We start from the raw sequence: 18,684 nt of genomic DNA on the forward strand, positions 1-18,684 counted from the left end.
ATCGGGCGTCATCACGAGCAGTTTCATTTAGCAACTATTTTCTGTCCACCGAACCACACGCTGGCTCGGTTAGCAAACAACTCGAGCAACAGGGTCGTGATTTTGTGGACATAGACGCTGCTTTTGAGTTTGTTCAGTGTATTTTTTGGGGGGCGTTTTGAGGTGTTTCATCGTTACGTTATATTAGATGGAAGGAAGACATCTCTACAGCTGATGTCTCCAAGACTTGGCAACCCACACCACAACAATCTTAATGGAGAAATATGCATCTTTATTTGTGCATGCGCACTGTTTAAGCATGTGGAGAAATCCCAAAGCTTGCCTTTCTAAATTACTAAACTACGATCAGACAACTGGTATTTTGGGTTTAGCAAACTCTCATTTCCTTCCTTTCCAAACAGAATCAACAAGTTCTGCAGCTGCATCTTCTAACGTCTTACCGCTGCCAGAACAAACCTGCGATCATTACATAACGCCGACCCCCTCCTTTGATTGATATCTGCTGCACTTGATTCCTGACCCCTCCAGCGCTATCTACCATTAACCGTTAATGGTCCTCTGGAGTGCAGATTTTGCGTGCAGATAACTGGTTTCCTCCCCACGAGAGGGAGGGGAGAGTTATATAATAAGTGGCAGGAGGTGAGGAAAAAAAAAAAAAAAAAAGAACAACAGTGAAAAATTCAAATGTGTTAGTGAATGAACACAATATTCATAAAGCTTCCTGTAACGCCACTGAGGCAGGTTGCTGCAGCTGATGTCGGAGCGGCGCAGAAAAAAATTAACTTGGGTCTTCTGATGTAAGGGAGGAAGTGAAAAATGTCCAAATGCAAAAAAAAAAAAAAAGATGCATCCTAGAAATAAAACACCTCTGCACCCCGGAAAACCTTTCAGTGTGCGAGTGTGTGTTCGTGTTTGTGTCTGCATACTGTAAAAAAAAACAAAAAACAAACCCTGTGTGTGTGTGTGCACGCGCATCTCCAACTTGTCAGAGAGAAAAGGGTGTTTCACTGAGTGGGAATGCCTGGTAGGATGTGTAGGCCCGGGTTGCCATGGCGACCATCTGCTGCTACGCTCACAAGCGTTCGCCAGCAGCCCACACAGTGTGACATCCAGCAGCAAGCCGATCCGAGACAGAGAGGGAGAGAGAGAGAGAGAGAAAGTGTATCTGTGATTGAATGTTAACAATAAAAGGCCTTAGAAAAAAAAAAATGGAAAACACGGAGATCAAACTGAACCGGCTGTTGTCTTTAAGCAGGAGCAAGAAAAAAAAGGTGCCTTTGTCGCCCCTGAAAGCGAAAAGGTCAAACACATTAAATCATTCGAAAATACATATTCGAGTGTTGGGTTGTTGTGGTGAAGACAGACGGAGGAGAGGTGTGCAGCATTCGGAGCAGCCCACTGAAGCACGTGGCAACACTCTGACAGAATATAGAATGAACAGAAGGATGTAAAGCTGCTTTAAAAAAGGATTCAGACTCTGAAGGGAAGTTTGGTGACGAGAACGTTATTTAAAACCACTTTCAGATCCGCAGGTATGAGTCCAGTTAGGGGTTAGGATGAGGGCCATGAACCACAACAGGCATGAAATATTTCCAAAAAGAGTGGTTACACTCCATTTTACAGGTCTGCTAATGTCATAATAACAATAATTATTTTACTTATAGAGCAATTTTAAAAAACAGTTACAAAGTGCTTTACATGTAACATATAAACATCACAAAATCACAAAAAAGGTTGCAGTCGTATGTGGTATTTCTTTGAAATGACCCAACAACAACCGCAAATTACCTCAAAATGCATTGAAAATTACCCCGACAGCATTTAATTACAATATTCTGCTTTTCTCTGATGAAGCAGTTAATAACTAGCTGACAAGTTTTTCCATACATGTCCAGGAAACTTCCACCCAGTTTCTCATTCTGTGCTGGTAATGACAATTTAAAGGGTCACTATGTAGTTTTTTTTTTTTCTTTTTTAGGAAAATAAATTCAAACTCAAATAAAAACTCAGAAATATTAATTGGTCCGATAAGTGAATAAACATAAACTGTTCTCAGAGTAAGATAAGGTCCCAGATCACTGTCTGAAGCTAGAAAGGTGGCAGGGTCCGCCACATATAAACAAAGTGAAACAGTATGAAACTGTGTTATCCTTTAAGGTCAGTTTGTTTATTCACTTTATTCAGTCATTTTAGAAAGTTTGTTTATTTCATTTTTTCAGTCCCCAAAAAATCAGTCAGTGATTCTCTTAGGATTAAATTTTCTTCCCCAAAACTACATAATGCACCTTTAACTGTCCATCACCAGGCCATCTACCATTTACATTTTTAACCATTTCTGTCATTTCAGCGGGTCAGTCCAACTGGAACTGGAGTAAATCTTCCTAAATGTTTCATAGTTTGCCAACACAAATTGCTAAAGACCTTCAACATCAAGAATCAAGCTTGGAAAGTTTTGGAAACTTGTTCAAACGTTGTCCTGCTGACCAGCCTGTTGAAATGATATATACTGGCGAGCATTTTAAAGGGTTAAAAAAAAAAAAAAAGTACTTTAATTTACTGATCTGCAGATGCTGGACAGAAACAACATCTCGCTTCAGTGTAGTGGCCTGCTGAGGGGAAACTGATAGACTGAAGATATAATTATAAAGGAAGGATCGGCAGAAGTGAGGCAGTAACCAGCTGGAAGTTTATTATAGGAAAAAATAATAATTTGGGGAATTTAAGGATTGTTTTATATATGTGTGTGTGTGTGTGTGTGTGTGTGTTGCTTGGTAATTACACTTACCATGAACTTTCCTGTATAATAATGTGTACAGTATGTTTTTTTTCTCATTTAAAAGCTGCCAGCTGTTTTTTGTGAGTAGCGTGATATAAAATATCTGCTTCTTTAAGCCGACGATGACATTAAATCTGATGTGTGGTAATGCAGTCACAGTCTGATGGGATTCCGTGAGCGTTTATGTCACTACAACATGGCATTCACTGTGATGTCAGGCTGCCGGTTGAATCTAAATTGCATCGGTGCCAATAAGATGAAGCAAAGCAGATGAGTCAGATACACTTTCAGCTCCTTGCCTGTTGTTCGACAGTCACTGCCTCCTCTCCTCATGAAGATATATGTTTATTTTTCTGCTGGATTTCTTGTAATATCATCTGACAGAGTAGCATTTATTTGAATTCTTCACCTCCGGAGCCCGCCAGAGTAAAGATGTCTGGGGCCTAACTACAAAATTGGATCTCTATACATCTAAAATTGACCTCAACAATAAGTGCTTGGAGTGTGAATGTTATACAACACACAACTGTTGGTCCATAAGTGTACTTATGTAAAGAGTAGGGCCACGGTCTGGGCACAACTCTAAAGGAAGTCAAGCAAACAAGATACATGCTTGTACTTTACTTATTGCAGCCTAAATCTGCAGGAATGACAAAAACTATTTAGACAATTTGAAATACAGTTATTGCAAAGCTACACTTATAAAAAGACACTAAAATACGTGATTTGGCGTTAATACGTCAACTCATTTGACGGCCTAACAATCTCCCCCATGTGTTTCAGATGCAGGAGGCCACCCAGCGAGGCTCTCAGCGGGCCTTCAGCGTCCTGGATCGTCTGCTGATCACACACCCTGTGTGGCTGCAGCTGTCACTCAACCAAGACTCCGCCCTCTACATCCTGCTCAGAGAGCCCATTGGGGTATGGACATGTCAATTGTCTTAATCATGGGACCTTATTGGTTAAAACGAGTGTAGGAATATGTTTATAAAAAACAGATACACAAAAAATAATAAAATAAAATACATTTATGACCAATTTAATGTATTTAGAAGAAAATGGCTGAATTTGCTTTACGCAGACTTTAAGTGTAATGCTAGAGCCAGGGTGCAATTAGCCTAGCTTAGCATAGAAAGTGGCAGCAGGGGGGAACACCTAGCTTTGGTCCGTCTAAAATCCCCAAATATTCCTACTAGCAGCTCTAAAACTTTCTGATGAACGTTCTATATTGTTCGCTAGTTAGTAAACAAACACAAATAAACTGACAATTTGTTAACTGGGAGATTGACAAGCTAGCTTCCACTCTTCAAGCTAGGCTATGCTAATCCCGCTCTATTTCTAAGAAGTGAGAGAGGTAGTGATCAATTTTCCCAAAGTATTAAACTACTCTTTGAAATCACAGATATCTTAATAGCAGCTTCACCGATTCCAATCTATATCAGTGTGTTTTAAAAACTGTTAAATGAAAGTGTGCATTAAACAGGAAACTGTTATCAGGCTGTGTTTTTTTTTTGTACTTATCGTTTCTGTTTGCACCATCTGTCCCTTCAGCAAAAACAAAAAAAGTGCGAGAGAAGAAAACATACATACATACATCAAGAAGACAATAACACCCCTATTTTTTCTTCTTGTCGTTTTCTTGCTTGTTGGTCTTTATAGACTTTCTTGGTGCGGAAATGCAGCTCCAGCCAGAGGAAGGTGCTGTGTTTCAGAGCGACGGCGGACAAAAGTGCCTCCTCTGTTAAGGAGTGCTTCATCTGTGAAGAGGACTCCAGTGAGTATGAAACAAGCCGGATCAGCACGTATCCTCCACCCGCCACTACACACACACACACACACACACACACACACACACACACACACACACACACATCGCGTTCCTCTGCTCACCGTTTGAGTGCAGTGCAGTTCACACACTCGGGTGAAAGTCGTGTGGGACGGAGAGGGTTTGCAGCTGCCACACTTCCTGCCACAATTCTGAACAAGTGTCCCACTGCCTCCACGGCTGACAGTCAAACTCTGTCTGTTCTCTAACCAGCGTTCGCCTTGGAGAGCTCAGCACTCAGCTTCCCCGACCTGTGTCGACTGGTGGCCTTCTACTGTATCAGCAGGTGACGTAGCATTTTAACTGTACGGCCGAAAGCATGTGTGACCGTTCTGGTTGGGGCTTGTGCTTATGTTTTCACCCTCGTCTCTAATGAGGAGAAATCTTCTTTAAAACCAACCCGGTTCTCAACTTTGAGGCTGTAATTTAGAAAAGATGCCAGCACCTCCATACACAACGTGAGGTCAATTTAAAAAAACTGTTTTCCCTGTTAGTGTGGCTGAGTGGGATCACATCTCTTCGGCAAGGTTGAATAATCTTGTAGAGGCCCAGCAGTGGCGGGTTAAAGATCTTACGTTATGCTCATTAAAGGTGCTATTTGTGAGAAAAGTAGATTTTTGAGATTACGTTTTGGGATTGGACGATGGGTCAGCAATCCCAGAGCGTCACTATTTGAAGAGTTGGGAATGAGACTCAAAAATCTACTTCTCTTACAAATAGCACCTCTAACTGTTTCAGATTATTTTTTAGTTTGGGTGCCCTTTAGAAAATATTTGCAAGGCATACTGTCTAGTGCTGCAGTATCTCTATTCCCCTTCTGTCTAAACTCCATGTTTTAGTGCCTGCCCCTTTAAGGCCCCCCTCCCAAAATGCCCACTCTACTCTGATTTGTCAGCTCTCTCAGGCCTGAGCAGGCCCCGCCCACATCAGCTCTGCCTGTGCTTGTCACCATGGCTTAGCTGGGGGTGGCTGTATAGTCATGACATCACAACTTTACAGAGGTCCTGATGACTCTCTTTCAAGGCATGGTTTCGGAATATGGTCTTTGTTGACAATGTTGACGGTTTGATACTTTCACACTATCAACTACTAGATGTGCTCTATAATCCAGAAAAAGGCAAATTGGAACTCTCACTTTCTCCAACATGAGACCTTCAAAGTCCTTGGTGACGTGGGTGTCCGCAAACCTTTTGCATCTTTACCTGATGTTTTTCAGCCAAGACCTCTTTGGAAATGTCCTGGTAACGGGCATGCTCAGGGTTTACTCTCATTTTGTTTGGTACTGACTCTTTTCTTGTCATCTGCAGAGATGTGCTGCCCTTTCCGCTGCAGCTTCCAGAGGCCATCGCCAGAGCCACAACACACAGGCAGCTGGAGGCCATCTCACACATGGGACAAGGTAGTGATCGAAAAACCGCCGCCCTTTTCAAAGTAAACTCACTGTGTACCTGAAGGTTTGGGTCTCTTTGTCTCCCAGAATTATAGTAGTTACTAGTTCAAGTTAATTTTTGTATGTTTTCAGCTTAAATTCGTACATATTACACCTTTAGGACAAAGTCCTCTCAAAGTTTGGATCTGTGGTCTAATGTGCATCCATTGTCAGGGTCCTTATCACAGATGTGTTTGGAAATCTCTGGTGCAGGTATTAAAATAAAGCTAGACATCATTTTTAAGCATTGGATACAGGCCTGTAATAGCTGCTTTTCGGTGCTGAATTACAAATGTGAGAAAGTAAACGAGTAACCGACCGAAGTAGTGACTGCCAGCTTGCGTCTATTTTAACATGATAGCATGTACTGATGCAGCGCCGCAGCCGAGAGCGAGGTGTGACTTCAAGATGGCTAAAAATGACACAAGTAAGACCCAGTATGTGTCACTGACGGCAGCTCAAAAATAAGAGCCTTCACACCAAGGTTCTGCAAAATCAGTCTGCTCTCGTCAGCCTGCAGGAGATAAACTTACATAATATATTATGTATCCTATTGCTTGCTTGTGTTTGGTTTAATTATCGCGTGTTGTAGAACAAAAACATGCTCTCTGCTCTCGGCCTTCAACAAGTTAAAGCTGCAATATGTAAGAATCGTCCAGCTGTTGGGGGGCATACTCAAAACAGATAGCGTGCAGCGTGTAACCAGAGTTACCGCTAACTGCTGCTAACTATATCTGCTATTAGCTGGTTAGCTTGGTCAGTTGTGCATCTAATAGTTTGGACTGGGGGTTTGGATTCACAAGGCTGGGACTGGAGCTTTGGACCGGGACAGGCCAGGGCTAGATGGCTACCATGCTAACTTCAGTAGACATTCATGTCAAAAACTGTTATTTCTTCACCTTCTGTTGACAAAGTTGGTTATGTGTACCATCTTGCTCTACATGTATTGAATGAAACTCACTTTGGTATCCATCTGTCCTTTTCTTTCTGGATCTCTCCCTAGACTTCTGGAGTGCGCCGAGTGCCTCAGAGATCCAGAACGGGCCAATGGTTGCATCAACCAGCGACAGCAAGGTCCAGACATCCTTCAGCCCGGACCAGTTTGCCCTGCTGACCCGCAGCGGACAAGGCAAACTCTGCTTCATCAACCCGCTCTTCCTACAGCTGGAGGTTTGCAAGGTTAGTGCTGGGGGTTGTGTGGGAGCTGTCTGAGATCATTTAAGTTCTCAGTTTTTGGTGATTTCATTCTAGGATATGACCTTAACTTAAACCTTGCGTGGTCCCTTTATGGGATGTAAGAGGAGCAAAATCATTGAAAACCAGTTGAACATTTTTCTTCTGTCAATTACAAGTGCTCAGACTCGTCCTGCAAATATAGCAGCTGTTCACCTTGAACACCACTTTGCCAAAGAAACAGGTGAAAAAGCCGGTTGTCGGTTGAAGGACTGAATCCACTTCTTTGTCTCTACAGCAGCCACAACTCGTAAACCACAGTGCCTCCAATAAGCGGCACCGCTTCAAGCGCAGCATGCGGCTCCGGCTCTCGGAGTCCTCCATGAATCTATCCCTGGAGGGGATCGGCTCCTACTCACCGTCCTCTTCGGGGGAGCAGACCGGCGGGTCGGAGAGGCTGCAGAAGGCTGGAGCCAACCCGCAGAGGAGAGTTCACGCCGGGGCAGGGGTCCTGAGGAGAACCCCCGCTGTGTCACCGGGCTCTGCAGAGGAAGAGGACATGATGTCCGTCTATGTGCCACAAGTAATGGGAATCATCTGACAGTGACATTGAATACATTTAAAGATATAAACATACTTACATACATCTCAAAATATGCTGTTATTGTGTTAACCCAACTCATCTGGTAAGAAGTCAGTGAGGAAACAATGCTGTAGCCCTCGTCTGTATTGTTTATGTGATTAATACATAATGTTGCTTTATAATTGTCACTTCTGCCCTGGTTAAGACATCTGCAAAGGCGGAGGAGCCCCCACAGCCCCAGCAGACCGCCCAGGCAGGGGATCCAGGCATCGAGGTGGCAGTCCTGGCCCTGGAGCGCCGGCCGGCTCCGTCCCTGGCCGAGCTCGACAGCAGCAGCTCCTTCAGCAGCATGGACGAGGACAATGACTCAGATTCCGATCCAGAAAGCATGGCCCAGTCCAAAACCTACATACCGCGCCCGCCGCTTGTGCGCTCCCGAGGCCGCGGCGGGCTGCACCGCATGAGCGAGGCGTTCGTGTGCTTCTTCGCGCCGGACAAGAGGCTGACGCGGCTGGTGGAGGAGCTGTCCAGAGACCGGCGCTCCACGTTTGGGGGAATGGTTCAGGACTTCCTCCTGGAACAGAGAGAGGCGCTCAAATCCCTGGCTTCCTCCTCTTCGTCCTCTTCCTCATCACGGGTGACCTCTGTGCAGCTCCTGCAGGGTCTGCGTCTGTTTTTGTCCCAGGCGAAGTGCTGCCTGCTGGACAGTGGAGAGCTAGAGCCTCCGATTGAAACGCTGGTGCCTGAAAATGAGAAAGGTAAACAAAACCTGATAAATGTGTCAATCAGTACACAACGTCAAATCATTATCATCAAATACTGACTGACAAGAACAAAGTAGAGCCTCATGTTCATATGGCAGCCATGGCAGACATGTTGCCAAATGTTTGGTTCAAATCAGGGAATCTGGCAAGTTGTGACCATATCAACACTTTCTGATTTAAATCCAATTTGAATTTGAAAGTCGTTGTTTAATTTTAAAATATCAAAGCTAATCGTGGAAAAGTTTATTTCAGCCTGGGTATGAAACCCTTCGATGTAAATAAACGCAACATTAGCTAGGAAGTCGCTAGGATTAGCTAACAGGTTGTAAAATATGTTGTTTTACTTGAAATACAGCCCGATGTCCCTCCAGATTTTAACTATCTATATCTACCTATTTATCTGCCTATTCAGTTGCTGATCAATCAGTAAGTGGTGAAATGCTCACAATTTCTCAGATTCCATTTGTTTATAAGACCTCTAACTTTCTAACGCTACCTCAGCATTCAAGCTTATCACCCTTAGCGTGATGTCAGAGGAAAATGGCCGCCGCATGACATTCGTCTACTGAATTGACACTTTCCAAAGTAAATTAAAGTAAATTGCAAGTTGCACAAATGATTGAATCATATTTGCTGAAACGATGTTTACAACAATCTGCCAATACTGGCCATATACAGGTATATGTTATGCTTAAAGGGACATCATGATATGTAGAAAAGGGTTTTAAGATGTTAATACTGGCTTCATCAGTATCCACTGATCAAAATGCTCTGCTGCTGTTCTTCAGAAAAACCTGAAGATTACTGGTTTATGAAGTGGAAACAAATTATTTTAAAAACATATATAGCCTTTAAGTTGAACTTATAAACCCCTACAAAAAGTTTCTCCCGACAGAAAGTACCTTTGAACATACATTTAACGTCACAAACACTTTTATTTTTTCATAATTTCTCTAGCATTTTAACGCTTTTATGTGAAACTGAGCAAGTTGGTTTCTTTTCAGCAATGTTCACGCCTAGTCTGACACTGTTGACCACTGAGTGCTTTCGCTGGAAGAGAACATAAGTCAGATTTTTTTTTTTTTTTACTTTTTTCATTTAGTAGCAAAAGTGGATTAATGCATTTTTTTTGCATTAAGCCTACCAGTCTTACTGACCTTGACAAACTGGCTGCCCCTGAGGTTTTTAATTGAACCACTTACATTCGCCTGCTGCATAACGTACTGTATCTTTTTATCCATATTTTATCTCAACTGATCAGGATGGAGAGTTTCAACACTTACCTTCACTGCAGCAGCTGTGATCTCGAAGGAAAAACTTTTGCTTTCACTGAAGACCAAAAAAGTCAAAGACAGTTATGATAATATGCACCAGCCAAAGGGATTTTACAGCCTGGTCCTTGTACGTCCATGTATAAATAATAAATGAGTCCTGTATGATGGAGGATTTATGCATTTGTGGAGATTTACATAAACATCCCTGTGGAACAATGCAGAGAAGGGAGCTATGAGTAACTACAGGTCGAGAGATCACCTGCCATCAAGCCTTAGGCCTCAAACAATCTGATCTGCCACATCGTTGCTCAGCAGTCTTAAACAATAGTGAATATCCCTCCACTCCAGTCTGTTAATCCAACTAATTGCACAGTATTGTCCAACAGTTGCATTTTCAAGTTCTCCGAATAGGAGGTTAAGATCTGTGACTTGAACCACTATCGGCTAGCTGTCATTCGAAGCATCCACATCCAACTTCAAGCCTTAATAACAAATTTAACTTGTTAAACTTCAAAACAAGTGAGCTGTATAAAAATCCATCTCTGTACATTTGTCATGAACGGGGAAATTAGCGATAGGAACCAAAACGTTTCTTTATACCATGCTGTTAACATTTTGACTTGTTTTTGAAGCCAGCCTCAAGTGGCCATTCGAGGAACTGCTTTTTTTCTTTTTTTTGGTACTTCCATGTTGGCTTCATTTGTTGTCGTTTGGTCCAAATCAATACAGCAGAACTCAGCTAGACAGATTTTAAGTCACATTACCCAAAACCTGGTCAAACATAACAGAAAAACACATTTTTACAAGCACTTTTCAGCTTTTTTTTTTTAGAATCATTACTTCATTAGCTACAACTCATTAACTGCTTACTGACAGACTTGGACAGAAAATAGGACTCAGTTGCAGATTGGGCGAAAGTACAATCAAATTTTATTAATCTGATTTTGTTATTCTCCAGGATGAATGAAAACAAAATGACTATGAAAATCTTCATCAGACAAACAAGACAAACAACAAGGAACATGAAATAACAAAAGGCGCTCCCGAAGGAGGAATCTACTCTATTCTAGAATTTCTAAGAAATTAACGATTACAAAATAAAACTCTCCGAAGAGGAAAAGACAGGCTATGAAATGCACTGCTCTAAGTTATCAAAATTAATCAACAAAAAATCACTCACAAGGAGGACAAACAAAAGGCTATGAAAATTCAAACTTCAAACTCAAAACTTCTAACCAGAAAATTTACAAAGAAAAATCACTCTCCTAGAGAGGCAAAATACAGATGAATAAAACAAGATAATACTTAACACGACGAGGTTCAAGGCTGTGGTTCAAGGCTTTAGTATGCGACATGGAAGACGAAATACTTAGGCAACGAAGACAGGGGAAGACAGAGACTATATACACATGAGGGAGGGGAACACAGGTGGAAACAATCAGGAATCAGGGATGACGTCAGACCAGGGACACAGAAGGAAGGGCAAGTGACCTGAAACGAAAGGAGAGTTAATTTCAAAATAAAACAGGAAGTTCACAAGACAGATCCCAAGACAAGACAACCTCACCGCGATGTGACAGTACCCCCCCCTCTAGGGCCGACTCCTGACGGCCCAGGCTGATCGAGATTGTCCTTATGGAAGTCCGTTATCAACTGTGGGTCTACGATATGTCGAGATGGCACCCATTGCCGTTCCTCCGGGCCATATCCTTCCCAGTCCACCAGGTACTGTCTGCCTCGGCCCCGGTTCCGGACTGCTAGTAGACGCTTGACCTTATAAACTGGACCTCCTTCGATGACCTCGGGTGGTGGTGGGGGCGTGGTGGTAGGCACCAACCTACTTTCCTTTACCGGCTTGACCTGGCTGACGTGGAATGTGGGATGTACACGCAGGGACCGAGGCAAACGTAGACGAACTGCTGCAGGTCCAACCTTCCTGGTGACTGGGAATGGCCCTACGAAACGAGGTGCCAGTTTCTTAGAAGGCACATTGAGGTTGAGGTCCTTGGCCGATAACCAAACCCTTTGCCCGGGCTGGTATTCAGGAGCTGGGCGTCTTCTCCGATCTGCATACTTCTTTACACGATCTCCCTGCCGAATGAGAACCTGTCTGGCAGCTGCCCAGATGCGGCGACATCGTTGGATCATGGCATATGCTGAGGGAACCGAGACTTCCTTTTCATTGTCTGGAAAGAGAGGTGGTGCATAACCGAAAGCACAATGAAATGGAGAGAGACCAGTAGCAGAAGTTGGTAGTGAATTATGGGCATACTCAACCCAGACCAGGTGTTTGCTCCATGTCGAGGGGTTCTGGTGGACCACGCATCGGAGGCCGGTTTCCAACTGTTGATTCAGTCGTTCGGTCTGGCCGTTAGCCTCTGGATGGTAACCTGATGTCAGGCTTGCTGTGGCCCCAATCAGCTTGCAGAACTCCTTCCAGAATTTGGATATGAATTGGGGCCCCCGGTCTGATACAATGTCCTTAGGGAATCCGTGGACTCGAAAAACTTGTGTCATCATGAGTTCTGCTGTTTCTTTGGCTGATGGTAGTTTCGGGAGTGCAATGAAACGTACCATCTTAGAGAATCGATCCACCACTGTGAGAACAGTGGTGTTTCCTTGAGAGACCGGGAGCCCAGTGACGAAGTCCAGGGAGATATCCGACCAGGGTCTGGATGGGATGGGTAGAGGCTGTAAGAGTCCTGGTCGGGCCTTGGACGACGATTTGTTGCGAGCACAGACCGAACACGCCTCTATGTACTCCCGGACCTCCGACTCCATTGCTGGCCACCAGAATCTCCGGGAGATGACGTACATGGTTCGTTTAACCCCCGGATGGCATGAAAGCAGCGAGGTGTGAGCCCAATGAATCACCTGTGACCGTAGCTCTGCGGGAACAAATAGGCGATTGTCTGGACAGCCACGAGGCGATGGGGCTCCACCATTAGCCTGCTTTACCTCGTTTTCTATAGGCCAGCTCACCGCTCCTACCACACAGTTCAGTGGCAGGATAGGTTCGGTCTGCTTGGCCCTTGGCTCGGGATCAAAGAGTCTGGAAAGCACATCGGGTTTCACGTTTTTGGATCCCGGCCTGTAAGACAAAGTAAAAGAGAAGCGGTTAAAGAACAGCGCCCACCTGGCCTGGCGAGAATTCAATCTTTTGGCCTTCTTAATAAATTCCAGATTTTTATGATCAGTCCAGACAATGAAAGGTATCTCAGCCCCCTCTAGCCAATGTCGCCATTCCTCCAACGCTAGTTTCACAGCCAGCAATTCCCGATTACCCACGTCGTAGTTCCGCTCTGCTGCGGATAGTCGTCGGGACAGGAACGCGCAGGGGTGCATCTTACCGTCCCTCTCAGATCTTTGGGACAGGACTGCTCCAACTCCGTCGTTAGAGGCGTCCACCTCCACCACGAATTGTCTCTGGGGGTCCGGCAGGGTGAGGATAGGGGCTGTGGTGAAGCGATGTTTTAGCTCCTGGAATGCCTTTTCAGCCGCCGAATTCCAAGCAAATGGGACCTGGGTGGAGGTAAGAGCATGGAGAGGAGCAGCTGTTGCGCTAAAACCTCTGACAAACCGCCTGTAAAAGTTAGCAAAACCAAGGAATTGCTGCACCTTTTTGCGGCTGTCTGGGGTAGGCCATTCGGCTACAGCGCTAACTTTAGCCGGATCCATCTGAACTCTTCCAGGAGCTACAATGAAGCCCAGGAACGAGACAGTCTCGGCATGAAAAACACTCTTTTCTGCTTTAACGTACAAATCGTGTTGAAGCAATCTTTCGAGGACTTGTGTTACATGGATCTGATGGGAAGCAAGATCGGGTGAGTATATCAGAATGTCATCCAGATAGACATAGACAAACTGGTCAAGAAAGTCTCTGAGTACGTCATTTATCATGGCTTGAAAAACAGCGGGTGCATTAGTCAGCCCGAAAGGCATAACACAATATTCGTAATGTCCACTCGGTGTGTTGAAACCTGTCTTCCACTCGTCTCCCTCCCGGATTCTGATCAGGTGATAGGCGTTACGAAGATCTAATTTGGTGAATATTTTGGCTTGTTGCAACTGGTCGAAGACAGAAGTCATCAGAGGGAGCGGGTATCGATTCTTGACAGTGATATCGTTCAAAGAACTATAGTCAATACAGGGGCGGAGCGAGCCATCCTTCTTTCCCACGAAAAAGAAGCCGGCTCCTGCTGGTGAAGATGAGGGGCGAATGAGTCCGGCTTTCAGAGATGCGGTGATGTATTCGTTCATTGCCTTCCTCTCGGGTCCGGATATGGAGTAAAGTCGCCCCTTCGGTATGGTGGATCCTGGAATCAGTTCGATGGTGCAGTCATATGGGCGATGAGGAGGCAGAGACAACGCTTTAGCTTTGTTAAAAACTTCTTTTAGATGGTGATAACAGCTTGGAACGGCGGTCAGGTCCGGATATTCTGCTTCTGGAACGGGATTGGTGGAGAATAAATTAATTTCTGCAACTGGGTCTGAAGTGCAGTGTTCGGTGCAATCCTCCCCCCACCCTCTGATCTGGCCACTCTTCCAGTCTATGTGAGGATTATGAAGGAAAAGCCAAGGCTGCCCCAGAATTAGAGAGTGAGAGGTGGAAGTGAATAAATGGAATTGGATATTCTCATGATGATGACCTATGGACAATTTAACCGGATTGCTTATGTGCGTGATGACAAAAATATCAGTTCCGTTCAGGGATCGTGCACGAATAGGCCTGGCTAGAGGCTGGTAGTCAATGTTTAGCTTCTTGGCAAGGTTATAGTCCATTAAACTTTCATCCGCTCCTGAGTCAATCATAACATTCATGTCTATGTACGAATTAATGGTAGCTGGAGTGAGAACACGAACAGCAGACTTAGCAACTTGATTGGAACTCACCCCCTGGATCCTTTTGACTGGACAAGAGTTGACGAGGTGACCCATTTCTCCGCAATAAAAGCATCTACCCTCTTGTCTTCTTCTCTGCCTTTCCTCCGAGGATATGCGAGCTCTTCCCAATTGCATGGGTTCCTCTTCGGTGTGGGGAGAAGACTTCTCTGGAGACGCGCGGTGCGGCGTCGGCCATTTTGAATCCATAGACGCCGTTCGGGGTTCCCTGTTGCCTCGTCTACCTTCACGGTGCCTTCTTAGTTGAGTGCGTCGGTTGTCCGTGCGAATGGCGAGAGCGATGAGTCCGTCCAGATCGGTGGGTAAATCCAAGGGAACAAGCAGATCTTGAATTTCCATCGATAACCCTTTTAGAAAGGTATCATACAGAGCAGCATCGTTCCACCCACTTTCCGCAGCCAAAGTGCGAAAATGAATGGCGTAATCACAAGCCGAGTCTTTACCTTGCTTCAGGGTACTTAATTCTTGCGCCTTCTCTCTGCTAGAACTCACGGGGTCAAAAGTCTTTTTCAGCGCCGTCTGGAAGCTCTCAATGGTCTCGCATACAGTTGAATTTCGACTCCATTCGGCCGAAGCCCAAGCTTTAGCTCTCCCGTCAAGATGTGACATCATGAACGCCACCTTAGCTCGGTCGGTCAAAAAGGCTTGTGGCGTAAATTCATAATGTATTGAGCAGTCTATTAGAAATGATTGACAACGTCCAGGCTCACCGGCGTACTTAGTGGGAGCAGCTAGTTTGCATGGAGCTCCTCCAGTTGCCGCTTGTACTTCCGGGATGGCTGGAGGAGGCGGAGTCGGAGTGACGGGGCTTTGGCGAGAGAGCTGTCCCAGCATTTCCTGGATCTGAGACGAGAGTTGCCCCATGTTAACAGCCATGGCGGTCTGGAACTCTTCCTGGCGAGTTAGACGAGCTTCCTGGATCCGCAACAGTTCTGAGAGTCGCCCCGCTTCTGCTGAGTCCATAGCTGGCCTAAGTATACTGACAGACTTGGACAGAAAATAGGACTCAGTTGCAGATTGGGCGAAAGTACAATCAAATTTTATTAATCTGATTTTGTTATTCTCCAGGATGAATGAAAACAAAATGACTATGAAAATCTTCATCAGACAAACAAGACAAACAACAAGGAACATGAAATAACAAAAGGCGCTCCCGAAGGAGGAATCTACTCTATTCTAGAATTTCTAAGAAATTAACGATTACAAAATAAAACTCTCCGAAGAGGAAAAGACAGGCTATGAAATGCACTGCTCTAAGTTATCAAAATTAATCAACAAAAAATCACTCACAAGGAGGACAAACAAAAGGCTATGAAAATTCAAACTTCAAACTCAAAACTTCTAACCAGAAAATTTACAAAGAAAAATCACTCTCCTAGAGAGGCAAAATACAGATGAATAAAACAAGATAATACTTAACACGACGAGGTTCAAGGCTGTGGTTCAAGGCTTTAGTATGCGACATGGAAGACGAAATACTTAGGCAACGAAGACAGGGGAAGACAGAGACTATATACACATGAGGGAGGGGAACACAGGTGGAAACAATCAGGAATCAGGGATGACGTCAGACCAGGGACACAGAAGGAAGGGCAAGTGACCTGAAACGAAAGGAGAGTTAATTTCAAAATAAAACAGGAAGTTCACAAGACAGATCCCAAGACAAGACAACCTCACCGCGATGTGACACTTACAAAGTATGAAGTAAGAAAACACACTTCCACTGTGATATTACACGCATGAAAAGTAAAGGTAACTTATTTAATTGAATTTAACAGGAGTGTGCAGGATCACATTTTTTTTTATCTCTGGTATCAGGCGTGATTAGTTTATGGCATCACAGCGAGGAGACTGTGATGGCAGCAGGGGGACTGGAGAGGAGAGAAATATGAAAAAAAAAAAAAAAGAAAGAAATGGTACTATTGGAAAACACTGATTCAATAGAGCACAGTGCCAGAGGACGCAGGTCTATGGAAACAGACAGCCTTTTCTGATAAATGGTGGGCTGCCCAGGCTCTAGTGAAAGGCACTGTCAACACAAAGTAGTTTGCGTGGTGGCGGGGGGGGGAGTAGAGCCTCATTCACTGGAGCTCATATTGTCTCTTGTATATCCCTGCCCGTCGCGCCTGCGTCCACATCCATCACCGTCAGTGTGATTATTGTAAAGACATCGTCGGGTGTTACTTTGGAAGGATTCTAGTTAGATCTTTTGACACGGCCCTGTGCGTAGGTTTTTTTTTTTCTCTCTTTTTTGGACTCCTTTGTGTGTGTGTGTGTGTGTGTGTGTGTGTGTGTGTGTGTGTGTGTTTTGCAGGTGTGTGTAAATGTGTGATGATAGATGTGTTGCCTGGCAGTGCAGAGGCTTCAGGGGGAGGGGGGGGATGGAGGAGAGTGCTCGGCCGCTGCCTTCCTTCCTCTCTCCGTCCTTTCCTTTCCTGGGCTCTGATTCTGATTTATCTCGCATTGCGTCGGTGGGAGGCATTTGCATTTTTTCTTTTTTTCTTTTTTTTCTCCCCCTCGTTTATCATAAAAAGATATCACAGTCCCACGCACACTCCAAGAGCAGCACGATTCAGGGGAGGGTGGGAGGGAGGGATGGAAATAGGCAGGATACTTTGAAAAATGTAATCAGCTACAGATCTGTGAGTAACAGCTAGAGCGGCCGGTAACTCCCGGGGCTGTTATGGCAGTACATGTAATCGGTTACTCTCCAGCGCTGGTGAAAAAAAAAGAGACGGATTGCTGAGAGGGGTGAGGAGAGGAGAGGGAGGCAGAGAAACAGAGACGGAGGGCGTGAATGATTAATCACGAGGGGGGATGATATAGTAAGGTAGATTGGGGAGATGCTGGGAGATTAAACAGGACAGGAGGGATACATGAAGGATGGAGAGGAGGGAGAGGAGGATATTGATGATGAGTGGAAAACAGCATGCGCTGGAGATTTGCTACCCGCTGCCCACTGACTGCAGGAGAATCACTGCGAGTGTGTGTTTTTCACGCGTGAGAGCAGGCGCGCATGTGTAACGTGTCCACGAGTTTGTGTATTGCATATCTCTGTTGTCAGGCTAAAAAAACAAGAACCTGTGTCTCTCCAGAGTGGTGTGTGTTTTTTTTTTTTTTTTTGCTTTTCAGGTACTGAGGAAAAAAAGAAAAAAAAAACCTTGTGCTATGTTGATGACGATGCATTTCTCACAGTATGCAAAGAGATTTTAAAGGAGTAGAGCATCATTTTGGTTATTTGCTGTCAGTGTTGTGATTGATGACGCTGTCTTTTCTGTGCGTACGGTTTTCAGGAGGAAAAAAAGACAGTTAGCTTAGCTTAGCATTGATGGCTAAGGGGGATCTGTCCGAATTAAACATGGACCTGTCTGAATTAAAACTAAAATTTTATCTCCTTGATTAATATGCTCACAAACAGATATATAGAAACATCAATCTGCCCAGGGAGCTAGGCTACACTCAAACTGTAGCTAGCCTATTTCCTAGCTCCTGGGTTTAGGTTAAAGCACCTAAATCCTTCATCTTTGACACTGACAGGCAAATTTGCATCTTTGTCCAACAGCAAGTAATCTTTACTGTACTGATCTTAAAAGGAACAAAGAGGCAGAGAGTCCTCAACAGAGGAAGCTAAATTTAGCGGAGCTAAGCTACACAACACTTTTTACATAACCCTGCTCCTCCAAACTATAAACTGCTCCACGACAACAGGAATGGTTCACAGATGAAAGTGGATGGTATATATACATACAGACAGCTGGCTGACACCTAGCTGAAAATTAGCTGACGTCAAGCTTACATCTGACCGTTTTTTGACGGGCGGTTGACATCAAACTAACAATTAGCAGATTGTTTGCTAACTTTTAATTGACATTTAGGTGACTGCTAGCTGACAGTGCGCTAACATCTTGCTACTTTTTGACACCAGCTAGCTTTTAACTCACACGCAGCCAGACACAAA

The 18,684-nt window shown here is 44.5% G+C and overlaps 1 protein-coding gene across 1 annotated transcript in view; it reads left to right on the forward strand.

Moving 5' to 3' along the window:
• si:ch211-168d1.3 (ras and Rab interactor 2) overlaps window positions 1–18,684 on the forward strand; it is a 41,873-nt gene that overhangs the window by 15,102 nt on the left and 8,087 nt on the right. Inside the window, exons 2-8 of the mRNA XM_037112962.1 lie at window positions 3,560–3,697; window positions 4,436–4,550; window positions 4,815–4,887; window positions 5,909–6,000; window positions 7,034–7,209; window positions 7,502–7,786; window positions 7,992–8,544. Of these exons, the coding sequence (XP_036968857.1) occupies window positions 3,560–3,697; window positions 4,436–4,550; window positions 4,815–4,887; window positions 5,909–6,000; window positions 7,034–7,209; window positions 7,502–7,786; window positions 7,992–8,544 (1,432 nt within the window). The remainder of the gene's footprint in view (window positions 1–3,559; window positions 3,698–4,435; window positions 4,551–4,814; window positions 4,888–5,908; window positions 6,001–7,033; window positions 7,210–7,501; window positions 7,787–7,991; window positions 8,545–18,684) is intronic.

This window comes from Acanthopagrus latus, chromosome 10 (genome assembly GCF_904848185.1).
Source record: "Acanthopagrus latus isolate v.2019 chromosome 10, fAcaLat1.1, whole genome shotgun sequence".
Classification (NCBI taxonomy): Eukaryota; Metazoa; Chordata; class Actinopteri; order Spariformes; family Sparidae; genus Acanthopagrus; species Acanthopagrus latus.